Source organism: Vicugna pacos, chromosome 19, assembly GCF_048564905.1.
Source record: "Vicugna pacos chromosome 19, VicPac4, whole genome shotgun sequence".
NCBI lineage: Eukaryota > Metazoa > Chordata > Mammalia > Artiodactyla > Camelidae > Vicugna > Vicugna pacos.
Genome location: NC_133005.1, coordinates 42,667,025 through 42,689,092, shown reverse-complemented (window position 1 = coordinate 42,689,092; position 22,068 = coordinate 42,667,025). Strand labels below are relative to the sequence as shown.

At 39.6% G+C, this 22,068-nt stretch overlaps 1 protein-coding gene across 1 annotated transcript in view; it reads right to left on the bottom strand.

Moving 5' to 3' along the window:
* RAB22A (RAB22A, member RAS oncogene family) overlaps nucleotides 1-22,068 on the bottom strand; it is a 43,978-nt gene that overhangs the window by 21,304 nt on the left and 606 nt on the right. Inside the window, exon 2 of the mRNA XM_031687669.2 lies at nucleotides 21,267-21,346. Within this exon, the coding sequence (XP_031543529.1) occupies nucleotides 21,267-21,346 (80 nt within the window). The remainder of the gene's footprint in view (nucleotides 1-21,266; nucleotides 21,347-22,068) is intronic.

Sequence of the window (22,068 nt, the reverse complement as noted above, 5' to 3'; positions counted from 1 at the left end):
TATAAAAACCCACAGGGTTCACATGGACTACTTTTATTTTACCTAACAGATAATACAATACTTCACAATTTAAATGTAAAATGTTCATCTGGGCACCATCTAAAGTCATCTCACAGATGACGTTTTGGGAAAGACAGCTGAAATGAAGGGGAGCCCCTGAGGGGGAGGAAGGGATGGTGTCATCAGCCTTGTTTCAAAGGCGTATTCTGGAAGCACACAGGCCTTCAGGGTCCTCCTGCCAGACACTAAGCCCTTAATAACCCAGGGATGAGTGAGATGAATGTCTGTTTGAAGGACCTTACAGGGCAGAAGTGGAAATGGATTTTGAGGCAAAACCTGCGGAATGCTAAGTGCTGTGACAGCTCGGACAAGATGGAACAGGAGAGAAAAAAGAACTGGGGAAAGGAGCAAGCTCGGAGGCCCTGAGGTGATCATGGAGAAAGACAGGCAGGCCTGACGCGTGGGAAGGGACACTCTGAGGCTGACACACCCAAGCCACAGGCTGTTGACAGGTGACAGGGAGGTTCTAAGAAGTCTGAGGCAGGCTTCTGTCAGCTCAGGCAACCGTGTGTGTGATGAGCTACTTCAGTCATTTCCACGTCGTAACTGTAGTCATTACTTCTCTGAATAGACAACACGTTCATATGCTGCGTTCCCACAATGCACAGGACAGGTATGCTGCACTGAACGTCTCCTCCCCACCCCTGCCCCGGCCACTCAACTCCTCTTCCCGGAAACCATCCCATCTGTGGCTCAGGTCTCCTCTCAGACACACGTGAGGTTTCTATAAGCGTATGTGTATAGTTTCCCCTACAACCTCCTTTATTTATTTTTAACACAGATGGTAGACTCTGGTACATAGCTCCGAGTTTTTTCATTCTGTACCCCATGAGGTCATCCAATGTAAGTATATACAGTTTTCTCAAGCAGGTCCTTTCCCCTGTATCATAGTGTATTGAGAGGCTGCACTATGAATAATATAATCAGACCCCTACTAATCCCCAGTGCTGCATTACCGACCTCGTACAGTTACTAACCTTGCTGCTTGGATCTTATGTGAGCTTATCAGAAGAATAAAGTCCTAAAGTAGAATTTCTGGGCAAGGATATGAGGCAACAGCACACTCACTAAGGCTGCAGACTTTTAAGCCAGACTACCCAGGTCTGTTTATTAGTTTTGCCACCAACTGGGCAAGTCAATTAACCTCTCTTTGCCTCAGTTCTCACTTGAAAACCAGGAATAACTTCAGTACCTGTAACACAGGGCTTTAAAATGTCATATATAAATGCATACATATATTTTACTGAAGTATAATTAACAAATAACAAAATGCAGTATAGGGTTTTGATGTTTCATATGCTCGTGTAACTACTGCCCAAAACAAGATAAAGAACATTTCCATAACCCCAGAAAGTTCCCTTATGCCCATTTCTAGTTACGCCTTAAACCCACCCCAGGCAAGCCATTTCTGACTTGTACTTCATAGGTTAATTTTGCTTGTTCTTGGATTTCACATAAATGGAATAATAAAGTATGTGCTCTTGTATCTAGCTATTTCCATTTAACCATGTTTTTGAAACTAAACTATGTTATTTGGTAGCTAATCCTTTTCTACTGCTGTATGGTGCTCCACCGTGTGACCACAGCACACTTTGCCATTGCTATGCTGAGTGGTATCTGGGTTGTTTCAAGTTCTTGGCTATTATGAATACAGCATTTTTGCACAAGTTTTCTCTAAACACATACTTTAATTTCTCTTGGGCGAATACTTAAGGGTGGAATTGCTGAGTTACAAGGCAGATGTGTGTTTAACTTAATAAGGAAATACAAAAGTGTCCTCCAAAACAGTCACCCCATTTTCTCCTCTCACCAGAAATGTGTACAGTTCTAGCCGCTTCATGGTCTCACCAACACTTCGGTTGTTATTCTTTCCTTTTAGCCATGCCCGAAGAACTCTTACCACTTCCATTCCACCCTGTACTGGAGGGTCCAGCCAGCATAATACGGCAAACAAAACCAGAAACTAAAACCAACAAAACCCCCCACAAAGACTGTACAACAGTAAGACTGTCACGGAGACCATACTCAGAGATATCAAGACAGTGGATGCCCTGTGGAGTCTGTAAAATATGTGACTGCTAGAGATAGAAAACCGGCATTCAATGCAGTTACTCACACGGCTGGTTTTAAGTTTCCCATTTTGTTACTTGTTGCTTCTTTGCTCCTCCGTGTCTGCATTCTTTTGGATAAACCACGCTTACTTTGTATTCTATTTTTCTCTCCAGCGTTGACTTTTTAGCTATACCTCTTTGTGTTATGTCTATTTTTCCCAGGGTTTCTCTAGAGATTACAGCACGTGTCTTTAAATGCCCATGTACTAGGACGCTATTTCATGAATGCTGTAAGGCAGATGACAGTCGAACTCCATGTGCTCCTCTCGCACCCACTGTACTCCAGCTGCCTTATAGCTAGCTTCTTCATATGTAATAAACACAATAATCCGATTGTTATTTTTGTTTTAAAAGCCAACGGTCTTTTTAGAATGTCTTGTAGTATTTCTTATGACATGGGTCTGCTGTAGGCAAATTCTCTTAAGCTTTTGTCTGAGAATGTCTTTAATTCACCTTCATTTTTTTAAATTTAAAAATTCTTTTTAAATGGAGGCACTGGGGACTGAGTGCTAAACATGCACTCTACCACCGAGCTATACCCACCTCTTCACCTTCATTTTGAAGAAAATTTTTGCCTGATACAGAGTTCTTGCCTGGCAGTTCTGCTTTCTCCCTGTTTGTATCTACTACGTTGAAGATGCCGTATCGGCTTCCGGACTCCAGTGTTTCTGCTGAGAAGTCAGTGGTCGTTCTTACTGTGGTTCTTCTGTATACAACGTATTTTTTAATAGCCTTCTGATTGCATTTAAGACTTGCTCTTTATTTTTGGTTTCCAGCAATCTGACTACAGCACATCTAGGCTACAGTTTTTCTGTATTTATCCTGACTAGAGTTTGGAGATATTCCTGGATTTGTGTCTTGATCACTTTCATCAGTTTTGGGAAGCTCTTGTCCTTTATCTCTTGAATTATTTATTTTGTTCCATTCTTTTTCTCCTTTCTTCCTGGGATGCCAATGATGAGCATGTAGGTGTGGCATAATAAAAAATACGTATTTGCCCTTTGTTCCCAGGTCCTGACACAGAGCTCCTAAATCTCCTAGAATTCCTGAATGAGAGAAGTGGTTTTTGCTCAGACGAGGTGACTCCTGGCAGGCTCCTAGATAGTTCCAGAATGGGGGGTGGGAGGGCCAGTTACCAGGAAGACCAAATCTGATTAGAGGGTTGGAACTTTCAGCCCTACCCTCCTCCTCCAGGGAGAGATGAGTTATTCAGTCAGCCACCAGTAATCAAGCCTCTATAAAAAGGCCTTAACGATGGGGTGTGAAGCTTCTGGGTTGGTGGCATACCCCAATGTCACGAGACAGAAGCCCCTGGCTTGGGACCCTTCTAACTCTATGGACCTCTTCACCTGGATGTTCATTTGTATCCTGTATCATAAGCCAGTAAACGTAAGCAAAGTATGTTCCTGAGTTCTGTGAACTATTCTCGGAAATTATTGAACCTCAAAAGGGCAGTGCGGTAGGCGTGTCTGGGAACTGTCAACTTTATAGCCACATCAGACAGAAGTGTGGGTGCCCTGGTTCTCAACACTGGTGACCATCATTGGAAAAGCTGGCAGGCTTGTGGGACTGAGCCCTGAACCTGTGAAGTCTGATATAACTGGGAAGTTAGTGTCAGAACTGAACTGAATTGAAGGACGCCCAGTGGTTTTCTGGAGCATTGGAGAGCTGATTGCTAATGTGGAAAAAATCCTCACTTTTGGTGGAAGAAGTGTGAGAAGTGAAACCAGTTACAGTGAGCCTGCCTTGATAATGCCCTACAGGTCTCACACGTCCTCTCGCTGCTGTTGGTAACTCTTCTCTTCCCTTTGTGTTTCGGTTTGGATACTTTCCACTGACCTGACCTGAAATACAAATTTTATCAGATGAGCTTCACGGCTGACTGGACACAGAAGAGGGAGGATCAGCAAACGTGATCAAGACTCTGCGGCACTCTCCGGGCTTGCCAGGTCCCACCTGGACCCTGTGTGCTGGCTGCTGTCGCCCCGTGTCCAGTGAAGGCGGGGACTCCCTCAGCGAGGGTCTTCTGAGTCACCTGCTGCCTCGAGCATCCGCAGCTGACAGCCTGAGGGCCCCACCATGGCGGCGTCTCCCGGTCCTGACTCCGCAGGGAAGGAGGGAGGCCGAAGATCACTCCTCTCCTGTGAGTGGCTTGTCACCCACTGACGTTCAGTGCATTTAGGTTTCTCTGTGAGTGCAGATGTCTAACGGGCTTTTAAAACCTTAGCTTGCTTGTTTTGGTTTTTTGGATAAGGATATTGTGACTTTCTACATCCGAATTGAAAGCACACAGAGTTGTTTTAGGGATTAGATGATGATACTTAAAGCATAAAAGATGAACAACATTATTACCACTCCCCGAACCTCACAGTGGTTGTACCAATGCACGCTCAGTGGTGGACCTATTGACGAGAAAGGATGGGGTCTCTGGGGATGGGAGGAGTCAGTGGCAGGTGTGTGGATTCACAAGTGTCTCTCAGTGACACAGCAGTCATCTGGAGTCACTGCAGAAGATGGCCCTCAAGGCTGTGAGCATGAATGAAATCACCTGGGAAGACACAGGGCTGTGGAAGAAATTCTCACTGCTTCAATATTTTAGGGGCAGGCTTTGCAGGAAGAAAGAGAACATCAAAATAATGCCAGAAACTTGTAGAGAGAACAAATATAATAAAATGGATTACATTTGGTCACGCACAAGTTGATGTTAAACCCTATGACTGGTTTCAGTGGAACAGTAGGGCAGAAGCTGATGAGAGGAGGATCTGAAATGAATGAGAGACTGGTACACAGAGACAATGATGTTTACAACTGGAAACATCTCCTAATTAAAGAACAATTTTTTATTGAGCACATAACCATGGGCTAGCACTGGGATATGTCTGTGGTCATTTCAGATAAGGTTCCCCTTCTCACAGAACTTAGAATGGTGGTGGGGACAGACAGTAAGTAAATAAATAAATAGATAAATGATTAATCAATTTTAATACTTAGTATGAAGATAAAAAACACTGTGTGGTAATAGTGACTGGAGTGGTAATCTTAGCAGAGAAAAGGAATCCAAAACAAACAAAACCAAATGGATATTCCAGAACTTCAGAAAAATAATAACTAGAATAAAGAACTTAATGGATAGGTTTAAAATAAGGTTAGAATTAGTTGAAAAAGTGATTAAAGAACTGGATGAAGGGCTACAAGAAAATGCCTAGTCTAAAGCATGGAGGAAGAAATGATGGGAAAGAGTGTAAGAGATACAAAAAATGTAAAACTTCTAAAGTATATGTAATAGCAGCCTGAGAATGCAAGGAGAGAAAATGGAGCAAGAGCAATACTGAAGAGACAATGGCTGAGAATTTTCCAACCTGAAAGACATCAAACTACAGGTTCAAGAAATACAATCAACCCAAGCGGGATAAATACAACAAAAATCTCACCCAGGCACATCAAAGTAAGGCTGCTGAGATCCAATGATGAAAAAGAAATCTTGAAGGCCCTCAGAGGGAAAAATGACATACTAACATCAAGAGAGCAAGACCGACACCTGACTTCAATAAAAACAGATGAAGTCATAAAAAAATGGGATACATATTTTCAAAGGTCTGAAAGACAATAACTGAAAACCAAGAATTCTATATCCAATGAAAACAGACCTCAAAAATGATTATGACCTGCCAAAACAGCTAAAATTAAAAACAGCTGTTGACGACGTGGAGCAAAGGGACACTTCATGGATTGCTGGTAGGAATGGAAAAGTGTGTGCAGCTCCTTCAGAAAACAGCAAGTTCTTATAAGGATAAACATGCCTTAAAACGTATGCTGGCAGCCAGCATCCAAGATGGCCCTACGGATCCTCACTCCTGGCATTTATGTCCTCGTGCAGTCCCCTCCCACAGTGAAGAGAGCTGCCCCGTGTAACCAGGAGGAGATTATGGAAATGAGAAGTGAGGTCAAAAAGACACTGTGGCTTCCATCTTGGGCTCCCATGGATAGATTATCCGTGATGAGGCAGACGACTCCCATGTTGTGAGGACACTCAAGCAGCCCTAGGGAGAGGTCAACAGGGCAGCAACCAGAATCGCCTAGTTAAGCTGCTTCTGAATTCGTGACCTACAAAAAACTGTGTGAGACAATACGTGTTCATTGTTGTTTTAAGCTGCTAAGTTTTGGGGTAACCTGTCACACGAGAGATAACCAACATGCCTGTCAGCCAGAAACTTCACGCTCAGGTATATACTCAAGAGTAACATGTGTACATGTGCACACAGCAGTTTTATTCACGATAGCTCCAAACTGGGCTCCAGCAATAGAAGACTAGATAAACAAACTGTGGTATATTCATACAACACGATATTGCTCTGTAATAAAAACGAACAAAGATATATGCAAAAACACAGATGAATCTCAAAAACCAGTATTTTGAGCAAAAGAACGCAGCATAAATGAGTACATATAATAAGACTCCATTTACATGAAGTTTAAAACCACACATAACTAGGGGCAAGGTATAGCTCAGAAGTAGAGCGATAGCCTAGCCTCCGCAAGGTCCTGGGTTCATCCCCAGTACTTCCCTCTAAATAAATAAATAAATAAATAAATAAATAAATAAATAAATAAATCTAATCACCCCCCAATCATTTAAAAAAGCCCCCCAAACCCACGCATATCTACTCTCTGGTGATAGAAGTCAGAATGTGATTGGGTGGATACACAAGGAAGGGGCTTTCTGGGGAATGGAGATGTTCTGTGACTTAATGGTACTTAAACAAGAACAAGGTAAATATTCACTGAACCACACATTGTACTGTATATAAATAAAAGCTCAACGTTAAATACAAAAGATAAAATTAAGACATTTTTCAGACAGATAGCCCAGCACCAGAAGAGTACACAAAAGGAAATAAGAAACAGTGTTCTTCAGAATGAGGTAAATAATCCCAGATGGAAGGTCAGAAATGGGGGCAGGAATGTAAAGCAATGGAGGAGTAAACACGTGGAGAAAACTGACAGGAATGTTGACTGTGTAACAATAATAAATGTCCTGCGAGGTCTAGAATGAAAATGCACTGTGAGAGCATAAAATGCAAGAAACAACTGGATTTGAGAGCCTCGCATTGTTGGAATTCGGTGAAAGTTAGACGTGGATAAGTCAAGGATGCATAAGGTAATGTCTAGAGTAAACTCTTAAAGAACAATTAAGAATGCATAAGTACCAAGATAACAAAGGGGGAAATACAGCATTAAAAACAAAACAAAATTCAAACACACAGAACAAAGAGGGTAAATAAAAAGCAAAGTGTAAAATTCTAGTGTTTAAACATAAAGACATCAGTAATTATATTACATATGAAATAATGAAATACTCAAAGGAAAAGTCAAAGCTGGGGAGCTCTGGGCCCAGCCCAGCGGCGGGAGCCTGCACCGGAAGGAACTCACAAGCTCAAGCCGCAAAGCAGTGCCGCTGGCCGGAGGATGAGGTTCCGGGCTGCCCGCGTGGCCGGAGACAGTGAGGGAATGCCTGGAAAGGAAAGAGCTGGTTCTAGAAGGAGCCTCAAATCTATGCATAAAGTCCTCTCAACCCACGGTGACTTCGAGACCACACATGCACGAGGGAGACTCCCAGGACAGCAACACTGGAAGGCTGAAAAAAGCTGAGTGGAGATTTCAGCTGCTGCTAACTGGAGGAAAGGGAGCTGGAGGTCTGAATCCTGCCAAGTTACAGGGCCCCGGGAACATCTTGAATGAAAACCCAGAGAGGTCTTTAGAAGTAAAGACTGTGTTCTAGGAATAAGGATTTGCCAGGAGGCTAAAGGAAACACTCTAACAGAGTGTAAAAGCAAGCCCATTGTTTACCTGTCTGCTAAAACAAAACAGTGCTCCTCAGAAGGTAAAGAGAATCTCAAATCTCTACAACGTATCTTCTGCAGTATCCAATATACAATAATAATTAAAAACTATTAGATATGCAAAGAATTGTGACCCAAGATCAAGAGAAAAAAGAGTAAACAGCAACAGATCCTGAGCTGATTCACACGTTGGCATTAGCAGATAGGTCAGACTGGGAGTTCAAAATGTGTAGATACTGACAGGCATATGCAGAACAGATAAACAAGATTATACTGTATAGCACAGGGAAATATATACAAGATCTTGCGGTAGCTCACAGTGAAAAAAAATGTGACAATGAATATATGTATGTTCATGTGTAACTGAAAAATTGTGCTCTACGCTGGAATTTGACACAACATTGTAAACTGACTATAATTCAATAAAAAATGTTTAAAAAATAAAATAAAAGCTATTATAAATATAATCAAGACTTGAAGGGTCATATTGAGTGAACAGATAAGCATATAAAATATAAAGAAACCCAAAAATTTGAGAATTAAAGATAGTATCTGAAGTCAAAAAAAATACACTAGATGGGCTGAATAGGAGAAGAAAGGGTCAGTAGGAAAGTCAAAGATCAATTGTAAAGACATCAATAGAAATAATATGATCCTAAGTAAAGAGAAAAGGATGGAAAAACCAAACCAAACCCAGGCCTCAGTCACCTTTGAGATAATATCTGAGAGTATCAACATACGTGCACTTGGAATCCTGCAGGTAGAGGAAGAGAATGGGGTAGACAAAATATTTAAATTGCTGAAAATGTCCCGAACATTCTATTTCTAACCAAGCAACTAAGTGAACCCAAAGTATATTATGCACCGAGCATATTACAATACATAGCTGAAGACAAAAGACAGAGCCCTCAAAAACAGTCAGATAATAAAAAGTTACCTTACATCTAGGGGAACAATGTTAAGGATGACAACAGACCACTCAGCAGGAGCCATGGAGACTGGAACAGAACGATGTATTTCAAATGCCTAAAGAAAGAAGAATCTGTACACCACACCTCCAAGTCATAACTGGAAGGATGTACCTTTGGTCACCTTCACCAACTTCATGTACAACATGGTGATTATAGTTAATAATACTACATATTTGAAAGTTGCTAAGGGAGTAAGTCTTAAATGTTCTCATCACAAGAAAAAAATTTTGTAACTGTGTGTGGTGATGCATGTTAACTAAACCTGTTGTGTACTCATGTCCGAATGTGTTCAAACATCAAATCATCTGCTGCACAAAACAAACAAAACACAAGAAGAAAAAATCCAGAAAACTTTATCTAGCAAAAATATCCTTCAGAAGTACGGATGCAATACTGTCCTTTTCAGATAAGCAGAACCCAAGGGCATCGGCACCCGCAGCCCGGAGTTCATGGACCGCTGAGGCGGTTCTCAGGCTGAAGGGAATGACGTCAGACGAGGACTCAATTCCACAGGAAGGACTGAAGAGCAGTGGAAATGGTAACACGTGTGTAAAATAAAAAGAAGTGATTTTTGCACTTCCTCTTTTTTTTCCTGCTCTGAATGATTATTCAATCTCATGTCAGCCACTAGGTGGGCCAAGCAGGTGGGTACACATGGCTGGGGGATGGGGTGGCCCAGAGTGAGGTATCAGAGGCTGACCAAGACAAGGAGTCCCCACGCCAGGAAAGCAGGGCGGCCCAGGCTCACAGAGGCGGGGTGACGGGCGGAGGGCATCAGTGCTCAGTGCTGCAGTGTTCTGCACCCAACAGCCAGCTGTCTCTTAATGACATTAGCGGGGGAAGTTGGTTGTCTTTTAATGTGTTTCCTTACAGTAAAACAGCCATCGTTAAAAACAATTGTTTTGGAAGCAGTCTTTTATTTAGAGAAAAGTTACAAGTAGAGAATTTATTTATCCTGACCCATTTGAGAGTAAGCCGCCTCATTACCTCTGAATATTGTGGACATTTCCTCCTGCACACACAGAATAAAACAACGGAAACTGTGAAATTAACGCTGACACATTAATATCATCCATTCCTCAGAAGCCATCTGAGTTTTGCCAATTGTCCCAATGATATCCTTTTTGGTAAAACATCCAGCTCAAAACACATGCTGTATTTAGCTGTCATGACTCTTCCTTCTCCTTCAACCGAGATCAGCCTTCCAGTCTTTCCTTGACTTTTTAGACCTTGAGACTTTTGAAGACTATCAGCCCATCATTCCGTAAAACGTTTCTCAGTTTGAGTTTGATGTTATTTACGATTAGATACAGTAAGGATGATTAAACTTTTGGAATTCAATTGATGTAACTGTGGTTATAGAACAAGTTCATTTTTTTGTTTTCTGATATGCTTCCCTTCAAGAGTGAAGCTTAATTCCATACCCTGCATATCTGGGATGGGCTTAGTAACTCCCTTCTAAGGGGTCATAAAAGATACTGCAGATTCTTCCCTGCTCTCCCTCAGATCACTTGCCCTAGGGAGAGTCAGCTGCCTTGTTGCGAGGACACTCACACAGCGCTGTGGAGAGGCCCATCCGGGGAAGATGTAAGGAAATGAGGCCTTCAGCCAACAGCAATGTGAGTGCACCATCTTGGAAGCAGATCCTTCAGCCCCAGTCAAGCCTTCAAATGACTGCAGCCCCAGGGACACCTTGACTGCAACATCACAAGACCCTGAGCCACAATCACACCAGCTAAGCCACTCTGACTCCTGGCCCATAGGAAATGTGAGATAACAAATGTTTGTTGTTTCAAGCAGCTAAGTATTGAGATGATTTATTACTCAGCAATTTATAAAGAATACAGTTATCCACAATATTAACCAAAAAAGGAGATAAACCTTATTATCAATCTAAATAGATGCAGAAAATAATTAAGACAAAATTCAAGGACCATTCCTAATTTTAAAAACTTTCAGCAAATGAGAAAAAAGCAGCTTTCTTATCTTAATAATGGGCAACCTATGACTAGCATCATACTTGATAGTATAATGTTGAATGTTTTTCCACTAAGGGTGGGGAAAGGCAAGGACATTGGTCACCACTTTTATTCAATATTGGTACTGGAGGTCCTACCCAATGAAGCAAGGTATGGAAAAAACCAAAAGGAAGGGAAGAAATCAAACTGACTTTATTCTCAGATAACATAATCATGTATATAAAAAACCCTAAAGTCTCTACAAGATAGCTGTTAGAATAAATTTAACAGGGTTAAAGTATACAAGGTCAATATACAAAAATCAATGGTATATCTATTACATGTAACAATTAACTGTAAATAAACTTAAAAATTACAACTCCATTTACAATAGACAAATATTGGGAGATTTTTTAACTCCCAAGTCTCTAGTAACTCATGGATCTGAGTAGGCCAAAGAGCCAGCAAGGATAACAGAAGAAATGAACACCACAATTAATTAACTTGACCTAATTCCATTCACAGAACATGGAACCTCAGAGTTGCAGAATGTACAATCTTTTCAAATACTTATGAAACACTTACCCAAATCAACATATGCTGGGCCACAGAACAAACTGTATCAGATTTTAAAGGATTTAAATCATACAAAATGTTCTCTCACCTCAATATTGTTATGCCAGTAATCATTAACAAAAAGTTAACTAGAAAATTTCCGTAACTTTGGAAACTGAGAAACACATCTAAACAACACTTGGATCAAAGATAAAATAATAAGAGAAATTGGAAAATATTTTGAAATGAATGATCATGAAATGATGATATATAAAAACTTGTTGGATCCAGCAAAAGCCATGGTCAAGGTTTTAAAATAAAAGGAATATAACTGAAAAGAAGGACTGAAAATCAGTGATATAATCACCTATCTCAAGAAGGTAGAAAAAGAACAGCATATTGAACAGGACAGAAACTAAAGATAAGAATAGGAATTAATGAAATAAAGTAGAAATACTGTAGAGCTGATCAAAGGCAAAACTAATAGTAGAAATGTAAAAGGGATATATTGTAAAATGTAAAAAGCATAAAGTCTTAACATCTTTATGCCAATAAATCAGGAAAAGTATATGAAAAAGTCAAAATGTTTAAAAACAAACAAACCAACCCACAATCTACCAAAATCAATACAAGAAACAGAAAATCTGAAAATGAATAAACTATGAAAGAAACTGACTCCTTAAACTGTAAAACACAGGGTCAACTTGAAGCCCAGATGGCATCAATGATGAATTTCATAATCATTTAAAGAAGAAATGAGAGCAATTTTATACAAACTCTTCCACAGAAGAGTATCTCAACTAGTTTCATAAGGGAAGCAAAACCTTGACACCAAACCTGACATGCACATTATAAAATGGAGTATTACATAACAATCTTACTTATAAACAACACAGAAGTCCTAAAAAATAACAGTAAACCAAAGCCAGTGATCTATAAAAAGAATCATATATCACGATCTAAGTGCATTTATTCCATGAAAATTCAACATTGTTATCTACCACATTGACAGCATAAAAGAGAAAAACTACATGATCAAGCCAATAGATGTAGAAAAATCTTTCGGTAAATTTCACTTATTCATGTTAAAAAAAAAATCCCAGCAAATGATGAAAAGGAGGACACTCTGCAATGTGATAAGGGGTATGTACAGAATACCTACAGCAAACAGATTTAGTGGTACGACAGTAACAGCTTTTCTGCTAAGATCAGAATAAGTAAGAATAGCCAGTACCATTATTTCTATTCAACATTATACTGGTGATCCTATGCAAATCAATAAAGCATATAAAAGGTTTAAGAATTATAAGTAGAGATATTTCAAAGCAATACAATTTAGCACATTAACAGCATAAAACTGCATTGAAACATCAAACCCTTTGAATTAAATCTAACGAAAGATGTACAAGTCCACTACACAGAAAAGCAGAAAAAAATACTGAGATAAAATAAAGAAGTCTAACAAATGGAAGAATAATCTATGTTCATATATGAGAAGATTCAATATTATACAGATGTCACTTCTCTCCAAACCAATCTGTAAATTCCATGGAATGCCAATCAAAAACACAGTGGGCATTAGTGGGTTGGTGTGTGTGCAAATGGAAAGATGATATTTAATGTTTATATGGAAATGTAACAGGCCAAGAACAGACAAGGAATTCTTGAAGAATAACATAGAAGCCCTCACATCACTGGATATTAAGACTTATTACAAAGATGCAGGAATTAAGAAGTTGTGACACCAGCACAAGAACCTAGAAAAAAAGACTCTTAAAAAGATCACGGACTAAGGCACAAAATAATAAGTGCACTGTAGATTTTATAAGATGTAGAAGTAAAATATGTGACAATAATAACAAAGGATGAGAGAGGGGAAATGAAAATATACTCTTGTAAGGTTCTTAGGCTACACGTGAAACTGCATATCGTTTGAGCTGGTAAGTTAAAGAAGGACACTGTAAATCTTAGCACAACCACTAAAACAATAAAATGAAGACATACAGCTAACAAGTCAACAGTGGAGACAAAATGGAACCATTAATATGGGGCAAGTAGAAAAATACAGCAAGATAGTAGATTTAAGTCAAACCATATGGATAGTTATAATAAATAAAAATGGCCTAATCAATACTATACAACAGAGCTTTCTACCATGAGGACTTGAAAGGTAGCTAGCATGACTGAGGAACTGAATTTTGATTTTCACTGAAATTCACATAGCCACATGTGGCTACTGGCAACTGCACTGGACAGCACAGGTGTAAACACTCCAGTTAAAAGGCAGGACCCATGATGTTGTCTGCAAGAGACTCACTTAAATATATGGATATAAATTGGTTAAATGTAAATGGATGGGACATTATATGCAAACACCAACCAACAGAGCTGAGGAACCCGGATTCATACAAGACCAAGTAGAATTCAGAATTGGGACTGTTGCCAGGGGAAAAGAGGGACATTTCATGATGGAGAAGGGGCCAAGTTATCAAGAAAAATAACAATGCAACATGAAGATACAGCCAATAATAAAAGCTTCAAAATACATCAACAAACACTGATTAAACTAAAAACAGAAACAGACAAATCTTCAATTAGGGTTGGATTTCAGACATCTTTTTCACTTCAAATGAAAAGGGTGAAAAATCAGTAAGGATACAGAGGACATGAACAGTGCTACTGGCCAAGCTGATTTCTTTAACATTTACAGAACACACCACACAACAATAACAGAACACATTCTTCTCTGGCACACGTGGAACATTCCTGAAGACCATATCCTGGGCCATGACACAAATGTTAAATGTAAAACGTTTGAAATAATAAGTGAATATGCTCTCTGACCACAATGGATTTAAATTAGAAATCAACACTAACTGAAAATTTCTGGAAAATCGCTGAATAAGTGGAAGTTAGAAAACATACTTCTAAACAACCAACAGGTCAAATAAGTCACGAGCGAAACATATACTTTGAACTAAACAAAAATGAAAACACACTATGTCAAAACCTGTAGGATTCACTCAAACCAGTACTCACAGGAAAATTTATAGTTCTAACTGCCCGCCGGTATATATACACACATACACAGAAATTAAAGGCCTTAAAAAATACCCCAATATTATAAACTTCCACCTTAAAAAACTAAAAAAAGAAATTAAGCCAAAATAAGCAAACGAAGTAAAAAATGAAGATAAAAGCAAAAATTATGAAAAAGAAAATAGTGAAATATTAACGAAAAAGAAAAACTGGTTCTTTGCGAAGACCATTGGTAAACTTATAGCTGGACAGATCCAAATGACATTAAAAGGATAATAAAGGAATATTATGAACAACTTTGTACCCATAAATTAGAAAACAGCTACAATGGACAAATTCCTTGAAAAACACAAACTATCAAAAGCTTATTCAGGAAGAAACGAATAGCCCATTTCTATTAAAGATACTGAATCTGTAGTTAAAATTTTTCTGACAAAGAAAACTCTTTGCTCATACGGCTTCATTTGTGAATTACACCAAAACTTTAAGGAAGAAATGCCAATTCTACCTGAATTCTTCCCCAAAAGTAGAAGAGAAAACACTTCCCAACTTATTTTATGAGGCCCTGATACCAAAAACAGAAAAAGATATTACAGAAAACTACAGATATCAATGTCCATCATGAACATGGAGGCAAAAATCCTTAGCAAAATTTTAGTAAATCAAATTCAGTAATGTATTAAAAAATGCACAATAAGCAAGTGAAATTTATCCGAGGAATGCAACATTGGTTTAATATTTTAGTACTGACTGTTGTAATTCACTATTTTAAGACTGAGAAATAAAAAGTGTAAGAACAGCTTAAAAGATGAAAAAACCACTTGGCAAAATTCAAAACAATTTCTTGATTTAAAAATAACAACAAAAACTCATTGATTTAGAGATAGACAAGAACATTCTCATCCTGGAGGAGGCACCTACAAAAAAAACCTAGAGCCTAACCAGCCATCCATCGTAATGGAAAAGACAGGCTGCTTTCCCTCACAGTATTGGGAATAAGGTACAGATGACTGGCCTTACCACTGCTCAAAGTGCTGGAGGTCCCAGCTCATGTGATAAGAAAAAAAAGGCATATAGAGTAGAAAGGAAGAAATAAAACTGTCTATTACAGATGATATGATTGTGCACCTAAGAAAATCCCAAAGAATCTATTCAAAAGGTGCCTGAACTAGCCAAATTTAGCAGAGTCACAAGACACAAGGTCAGTATGTAAAAGTCAACTTTATGTCTATATGTAAGTAACAACTGAAATTTTTAAATTCCACTTAAAATCATCAAAACCCATAAAATACTTTGGGGTAAATTTAATAAAACACGTACAAAGACTGCACAGTGACAACTGAAAAACTGTGTTGACAGAAGTCAAACACCTCAAATAGTGGAGAAATACAGCATGTTTACGGGTAAGAAGAGGCAACACTGTTAAGATGTCAATTCTCCCCAAATTAATCAATAGCTTCAATATATTTTGAATCAAAATTTCAGCTGGTTCTTTCAGGAATTAGACATTGTGACTATAAAATTTAAACAAATGCAAAGGACCTAGAGGAGTCGAACAGTTCTGAAAAACACAAACACAATGAGATGACTTACACTATCCGATATCAAGACTTGCTATGAATCTAAAGCAATCACAACCATATATTGTACTGGCACAAGGATAAACAAATAGATGAATGGAACAGAAATAAATCCACACATATATATCAATTTATTTCAGAAAAAGGTACCAAGGTAATTTAATTAAATGAATGCAGAATTCAACATTAACCAATGTTGCCATAATGACTGGATCGATAGATGAAAAAAAAAGAGCCCGAACTCCTCTCACATGGTGAACAAAAGCTAGTAGAAACATCATAAAAATAAAATTTAAAACATAAAGCTATAAAAATTTTAGAAGAAATACAAAAGAAAATTTTTGTGACCTTGGATGTATGGGACTCAAAAAACATGAACGACAAAAATAATTGGTAAATTGGATTTGATCGAAATTAAACATCTTTGCTCTTCAAAAGATACTCCAAGAAAATAAAGAGGTGTAGACTGGGAGAAGTGATAAACAACCCAATTAAAAATGGGCAAAAGATTTGAACAGACACAAATAAGCACATGAAGAAGATCCACAACATTGTTAGTTATCAGGGAAACACAAATGAAACCTAGGGAGACACCACCAAGCTCTCGGTAGAAAGGCTAAGATGCAAGGCTGACAATGCAAAGCATCAGCAAGGATGGAGAGCAACTGGAACTTTCATGTATCACTGGAGGGAATGTAAAATGGCCCAACCAATTTGGAAAACAGTTTGACAGTTTCTTATAGAATTAAACATATACTTAGCAGATGACCTAGCAATTTCAGAAGAAAATATACGTTCATAGAAAGATGTGCACATAAATGTTTACAGCAGCTTTACTCATAATAGTAAAAAGTTGTAGACAACTCAAATGTTCATTAACTGGTGAATAAATAAAAAAATTGTGGTATACCAATGGAATACCACTCAGTAATTAAAAAGGAATGAACTACTAGTGTTCACAATCATATAGATTAATCTCAAGAAATTATCTAGATACAGTAAAGTATGTAAGTGGTAGCTGCATTTATATGAAAACTCTAGAAAAGACAAACAGAATCTATAGTGACAGAAAGCTCACCAGCGGGCCTGGAGCCAGAGGTGGGGTGGGCATGAACACAGGACGGGGCAAAGGGGAACAGACTGAATGAGAAAGTGTTCTGTATCTTGATCATGGTGGTGATCTCACAAATGTCTAAATCTGTCAGAATTCATCAAAATGTTCACTAAAATTGAGTGCATTTTATTGCATGTAAACTAAACTTCAGTTAAGTCAATTAAAAACACAGATCAATGGAATATAATAAAAAAATCCATAAAAAGAGCACTATAAATACAGATGCTCAATTTATGACAATCATGGCTCAGTACAGAGCAAGTATACAGCAGTGGGTTGTAGATGCTCTTTTAAAAAAAAAAGGGCATGAGGGCTATTGATATCCCTGCTGGAATTTTAAAAAAGCCCAAACCCCTCCCCCACAATTTAATCTTTTTTTACATCTCATCCAGAAATCAATTCCAGGTAAAATTTAAATCTAAATCTGAGAAGTGAAACAAAATCTCTACAAGATAACAGAAGAGTATTTCCATGACCTTGGTAAATCAAAGTTTCTTAAACAGGATATAAAAAGCACTAACCATAAAGGGAAAGATTGATCAAATGGACCACATTAAACATAACAACAGTCCTTAATAGATCCTTTCAGAGAGTGCAAAGATCAGTCAGAGTGCAAGAAAGGGACCTGCAATCCCCAGAAGCAATGAATGACTAGCGTCCAGAACACATACACAACACCTACAGATCACTAAGAATATGACTGGCAACCCAACAGAAAAGTGAACAGACACTTTTACAAGCTGATATCCAAATGACCAATAAACATATGGAAAAGTGTTCAATAGCTTCAGTCATACGGGAAACAAATTAAAACCAGAATGAGATACCACCATCCACCCTCCAACACAGCTAAGATGAAAAGACTGGTAACACCAGATGATGCAGAGGATATGAAGCAACTAGAACTCCCGGGCACGGCTGGCAGGGATATAAACTGGCACAATACTTCAGAAGACACCTACTAGAGTTAAGATGCATATTCCTCCTGACCCAGGAATTCCACTGCCAACATCCCCAAGAAATTTCATGCATATGGGCACAAAAGACACATACACAAATGTTCTTGGCAGAATCATCTGTAAGAGCCCCAAACTAGAAACAACCACAATGTTCAACAGCAGAAGAAATTTACCCAATGGGATGCCTACTATACAGAGATGAAAAAGCATAAACTAGTATGACATGAAACAACATGGATGAATCTCACAATGTTTGAATAAAAGCAGCAGACACAAGACAATATACACTAATTTGATTAGGTAAATGGAATACGTAAAAGAAACCACAGTGTTCAAAGTTTACCAAAAAATAACTGCTAAGAGATAGCAAATGCTTACACATGCCAAGTATCATCCTAGGTAATTTTTATGTGCTTTAACTTGATTTTCGTAACTCTAGAATTAGCTACAACTTTATGCAAATTTAGTCACAAAGAGGTTAAACAATTTGCTTAGGGTCACGGGCAACTGAGTGCTGGACCTGGGAGGCAGAGGCAGCCAGCCGGGCTTAAGAGCCTGCACTCTAAACACTACCTTAGCAATAAAGGCTGCGTGGAAAGCTGGAGGGAGAGCAGATGTGCAGAGGGAGGTGGGAGAACCCCATGACTAAATTCCCATCTTCCAAAGAAAATAATCAGCAGATAATGTCTAAAATTGGGGGGAGGGGGCGGAGAAGAGAAAGGGATCAAGAATTAGCAGTATATGCATGTTATGAAAAAATCTGGAAGAAGGATCAGAGAAAACAGTTAAACCCCATCACAACGGTAAGGTGAGCAGTGGACAGGGGACAATCATGGACTCAGGAAGAGAACTAGGGAAGACAGGGGTCCAAGATGTCCTGCAGTAGCGATGTCAGAGCCGCCCTAAGATCTCCAGGGCCTGGCCCTACTGCCTCGCCAGCCTCCCGGCCACCTCTCCAACATGCCAGGTCCCCTAATCTATATTACTGAAATATAATCCATTCATCTTTCAGAACTTAAATGTCAGGGCTGCCAAGTGCCTTGTACCTTCACTGTTTCCCTGAGGAGTCAGTCATTCCTCTCAGGCCTAGGCCAGGCCCCGGTTACACGCTCTCCACATTTCTCCTTGGTAGCACAGAAAATGGTCAAATACATCACTTCCCGTATGTTAGTTACAGAATGGCTCTCTCTTCCTTCCAGGTGAGACCATGAGGGCAGGAACAGAGTTTATCTACATCAGGGATTGGCAAGCTTTTTCTGAAAAGGTCCAAATAGGAAATATTTTTGGCTTTGCAGGCCACAAAGGGGTCTTGGTCACAACTCTTCAACTCCGCCGCTGCAGCCTGCAGGCAGTGGAGATGGTATGTGAAGGAAAGGGTGTGACTGTTTCAATAACACTTTATCAAAACAGGAGGCGGGCCAAAGGGCCAGGGCTTGCTGAGCCCTGGACTAAATTACCAGCACCCAGTCTAGCATCTGGCAGACAGTCGGCACACTATGAGCGAACGAATAAAGAAAAAAGCTGCTGGCTTTAGCAATGAGATGGAAACAGGTGCCGAGGGACGGTGGTTTCAGTGGAATGGCGGGGGTGGGACAGAGACAGCAGTGGGTCCAGGAGAGTGGGTTAGTAGAGGAAGTGGTAACTTCTCTTTTGAGAGCTCCACAATGTGCCCTTAAGGCGGGCCTGGGGGACAGGCCTGCCTTAGTGGAACCGGGAGACTGGGAGCAGGTTTGCAGGTTCCGACAAGAAGGCAGGGCTGGGGGAGAAAGGGGAGACCTGACGAAGGGGGGTCTCCAGAGCTCAGCTGTGGGTGTAGGTGGTCAGGAAGGAGGAAGACACCTGCTAAGGAAAGAGAAACCAGGCAGGGCGGAGGTGATGGGAAAGCCTGTGTTCCTCCTTCCTGTGAAATGTCAGCCTAGACTACTTGGGAAGAGAGCGAGACTCACTCGAGCAGGTTAAGAACCCCAGCACCTGCCAGGCTGGGAGGGCTGGACGCCCAGGAAAGGGCCACAGGCCTCTCAGCATGACTGCCGGAGCCGGACTGCCTCCCTCTTCCCCTCATTTTCCCCTCTGCTTCTCCGAGCGAGTACTTCTAACCACGAGCGAGCACTTCTAACCACCGTGGCATGTGGGTTTTCAACACTGACTCAGGGTGAGGCATGTCAGTCACTGAGTCACCAACACTACTTGCTGTCACTTCCTGTCCTGTCACCTTCTCACGCAGGTAATAACAGGCAGGCCCTGAGGAGGACGAGTTCACACTTTAAACATGCAGACAGACCCAGTTCTTTCTTGAAGGCTACTGAAAGGCATTTAATTTCACAAAGTGACTGCTCCATCTTGATGCCTTCAAATGTGCATGTGGCTACTGTAAAATATTTCCCTATTAGGCAGAATCTTTCTTTAAATGGAAGAAACTATTTGGGGGTTTGCAATATAAATAGCATAGCAGCTATTTAGTTTTACAAATCTAACAAAGAATTAAAACCTATAAAACACAACTTCTCACAGAGAAAGTGTTAATATTATGATACTTAAATACCCTGAAAAGTTTTCTCACAGAGTCAAAAACCTACAGTCTGTCACTTACCCTAAGAACCAGATACCCCCCCAAATCTTACATCTTGACATTAATTTCCTAATTCATCATTATTACCAGTGCAGGAATGTGGGAGAAGAGTTCAGACCCTAACCTACTTTTCAAGAAGCACCAAAACCATCTAAAACATCTGTCAGTTGACATTCTGGGTAAAAAAAAGTATTAAGACCTGTTTTCTTCTGCCTTATTTCAAGGTGTAACTGGTATTTATTGATGGAAGGCTCTAGGTATCTTCTAACAAGTAAAACTTTAATTCATACTTTCATTTGGAAGTTTTTCCTCCTCACAAATCGAAAGAATTTTCCTAAAACACTTCCAGTCCTCACTGTCTTGTTTCAAGTCCTTCCAGAGATGATGGGAACCACTGTCTTCAAATTTACTAGCATTTAACATGGCGACGCCTACCCCATATCACACTTTTTATTTGAAACAACTTTCAATACACCTTTAGATATATATTCAATAAATTTAATCTCTTACCCTATTGTTGGGTTGATGTTCGGATCAAAACTGTCTTCCACGAATCGCCATACAATACTTGATTTACCTACACCTGTATCCTGAAAGAGAATGAGACAGGGAAATAAGAAAAAAATTTACCTGCTTGCAGACACCAAAAACTACCTTGTGCCATTACTTCAGAATTTTAGAAAAATCATCCTAGATAAGTAAACTTTAAAAGTTAAGGAACATGAAAGAGGTTTTCATAAAAATTCAGTGGAGTAGATTTCAAAATGTATTGTAGGAGAGGGGTTTTAAGTTTTAAGAGAACTTAGCACCTTTTGAAAGACCCAAAGATTCTGCTTAGTGTGAAAAGTGACACTCACTTGCTTTCTAACATGTTTAAGTAAACTATGAACTCTTGAATTACTTCTGAGTAACCCCTGATAAATCTCAGCCCCACCCTATCTGAGAAGGGGAAGGGCTAGTTATGGAAATCTTTTTCAGTATTTAAAGCAGCGACTCGGGCAAGAGTCAGCTTCAGAAAGTATGCTTCCAAACAGCAAAGTTGTCTGGACAGGACAGGAAGCTGAAGCTTCAAACTAGGCTTGGGGCTTCCTGATTTGAACGTCGCCCCCAGGAAAGTAACTCTGCTTGAAGTGTCAGGAGTATCCCACAAGTTCAAAAACACCACGCAGACGGGAAAGGAGACTAATGCTGCTTGTAAAACCTAAAGACCTGTTACTGTATTTACTTTGGAACACTTGGCCAACTCCTAACTAGTACCTGGATAGGAAACTATTTGAGAGTTGCTCTTAACCTAGATGCAACGGAGAGGCAG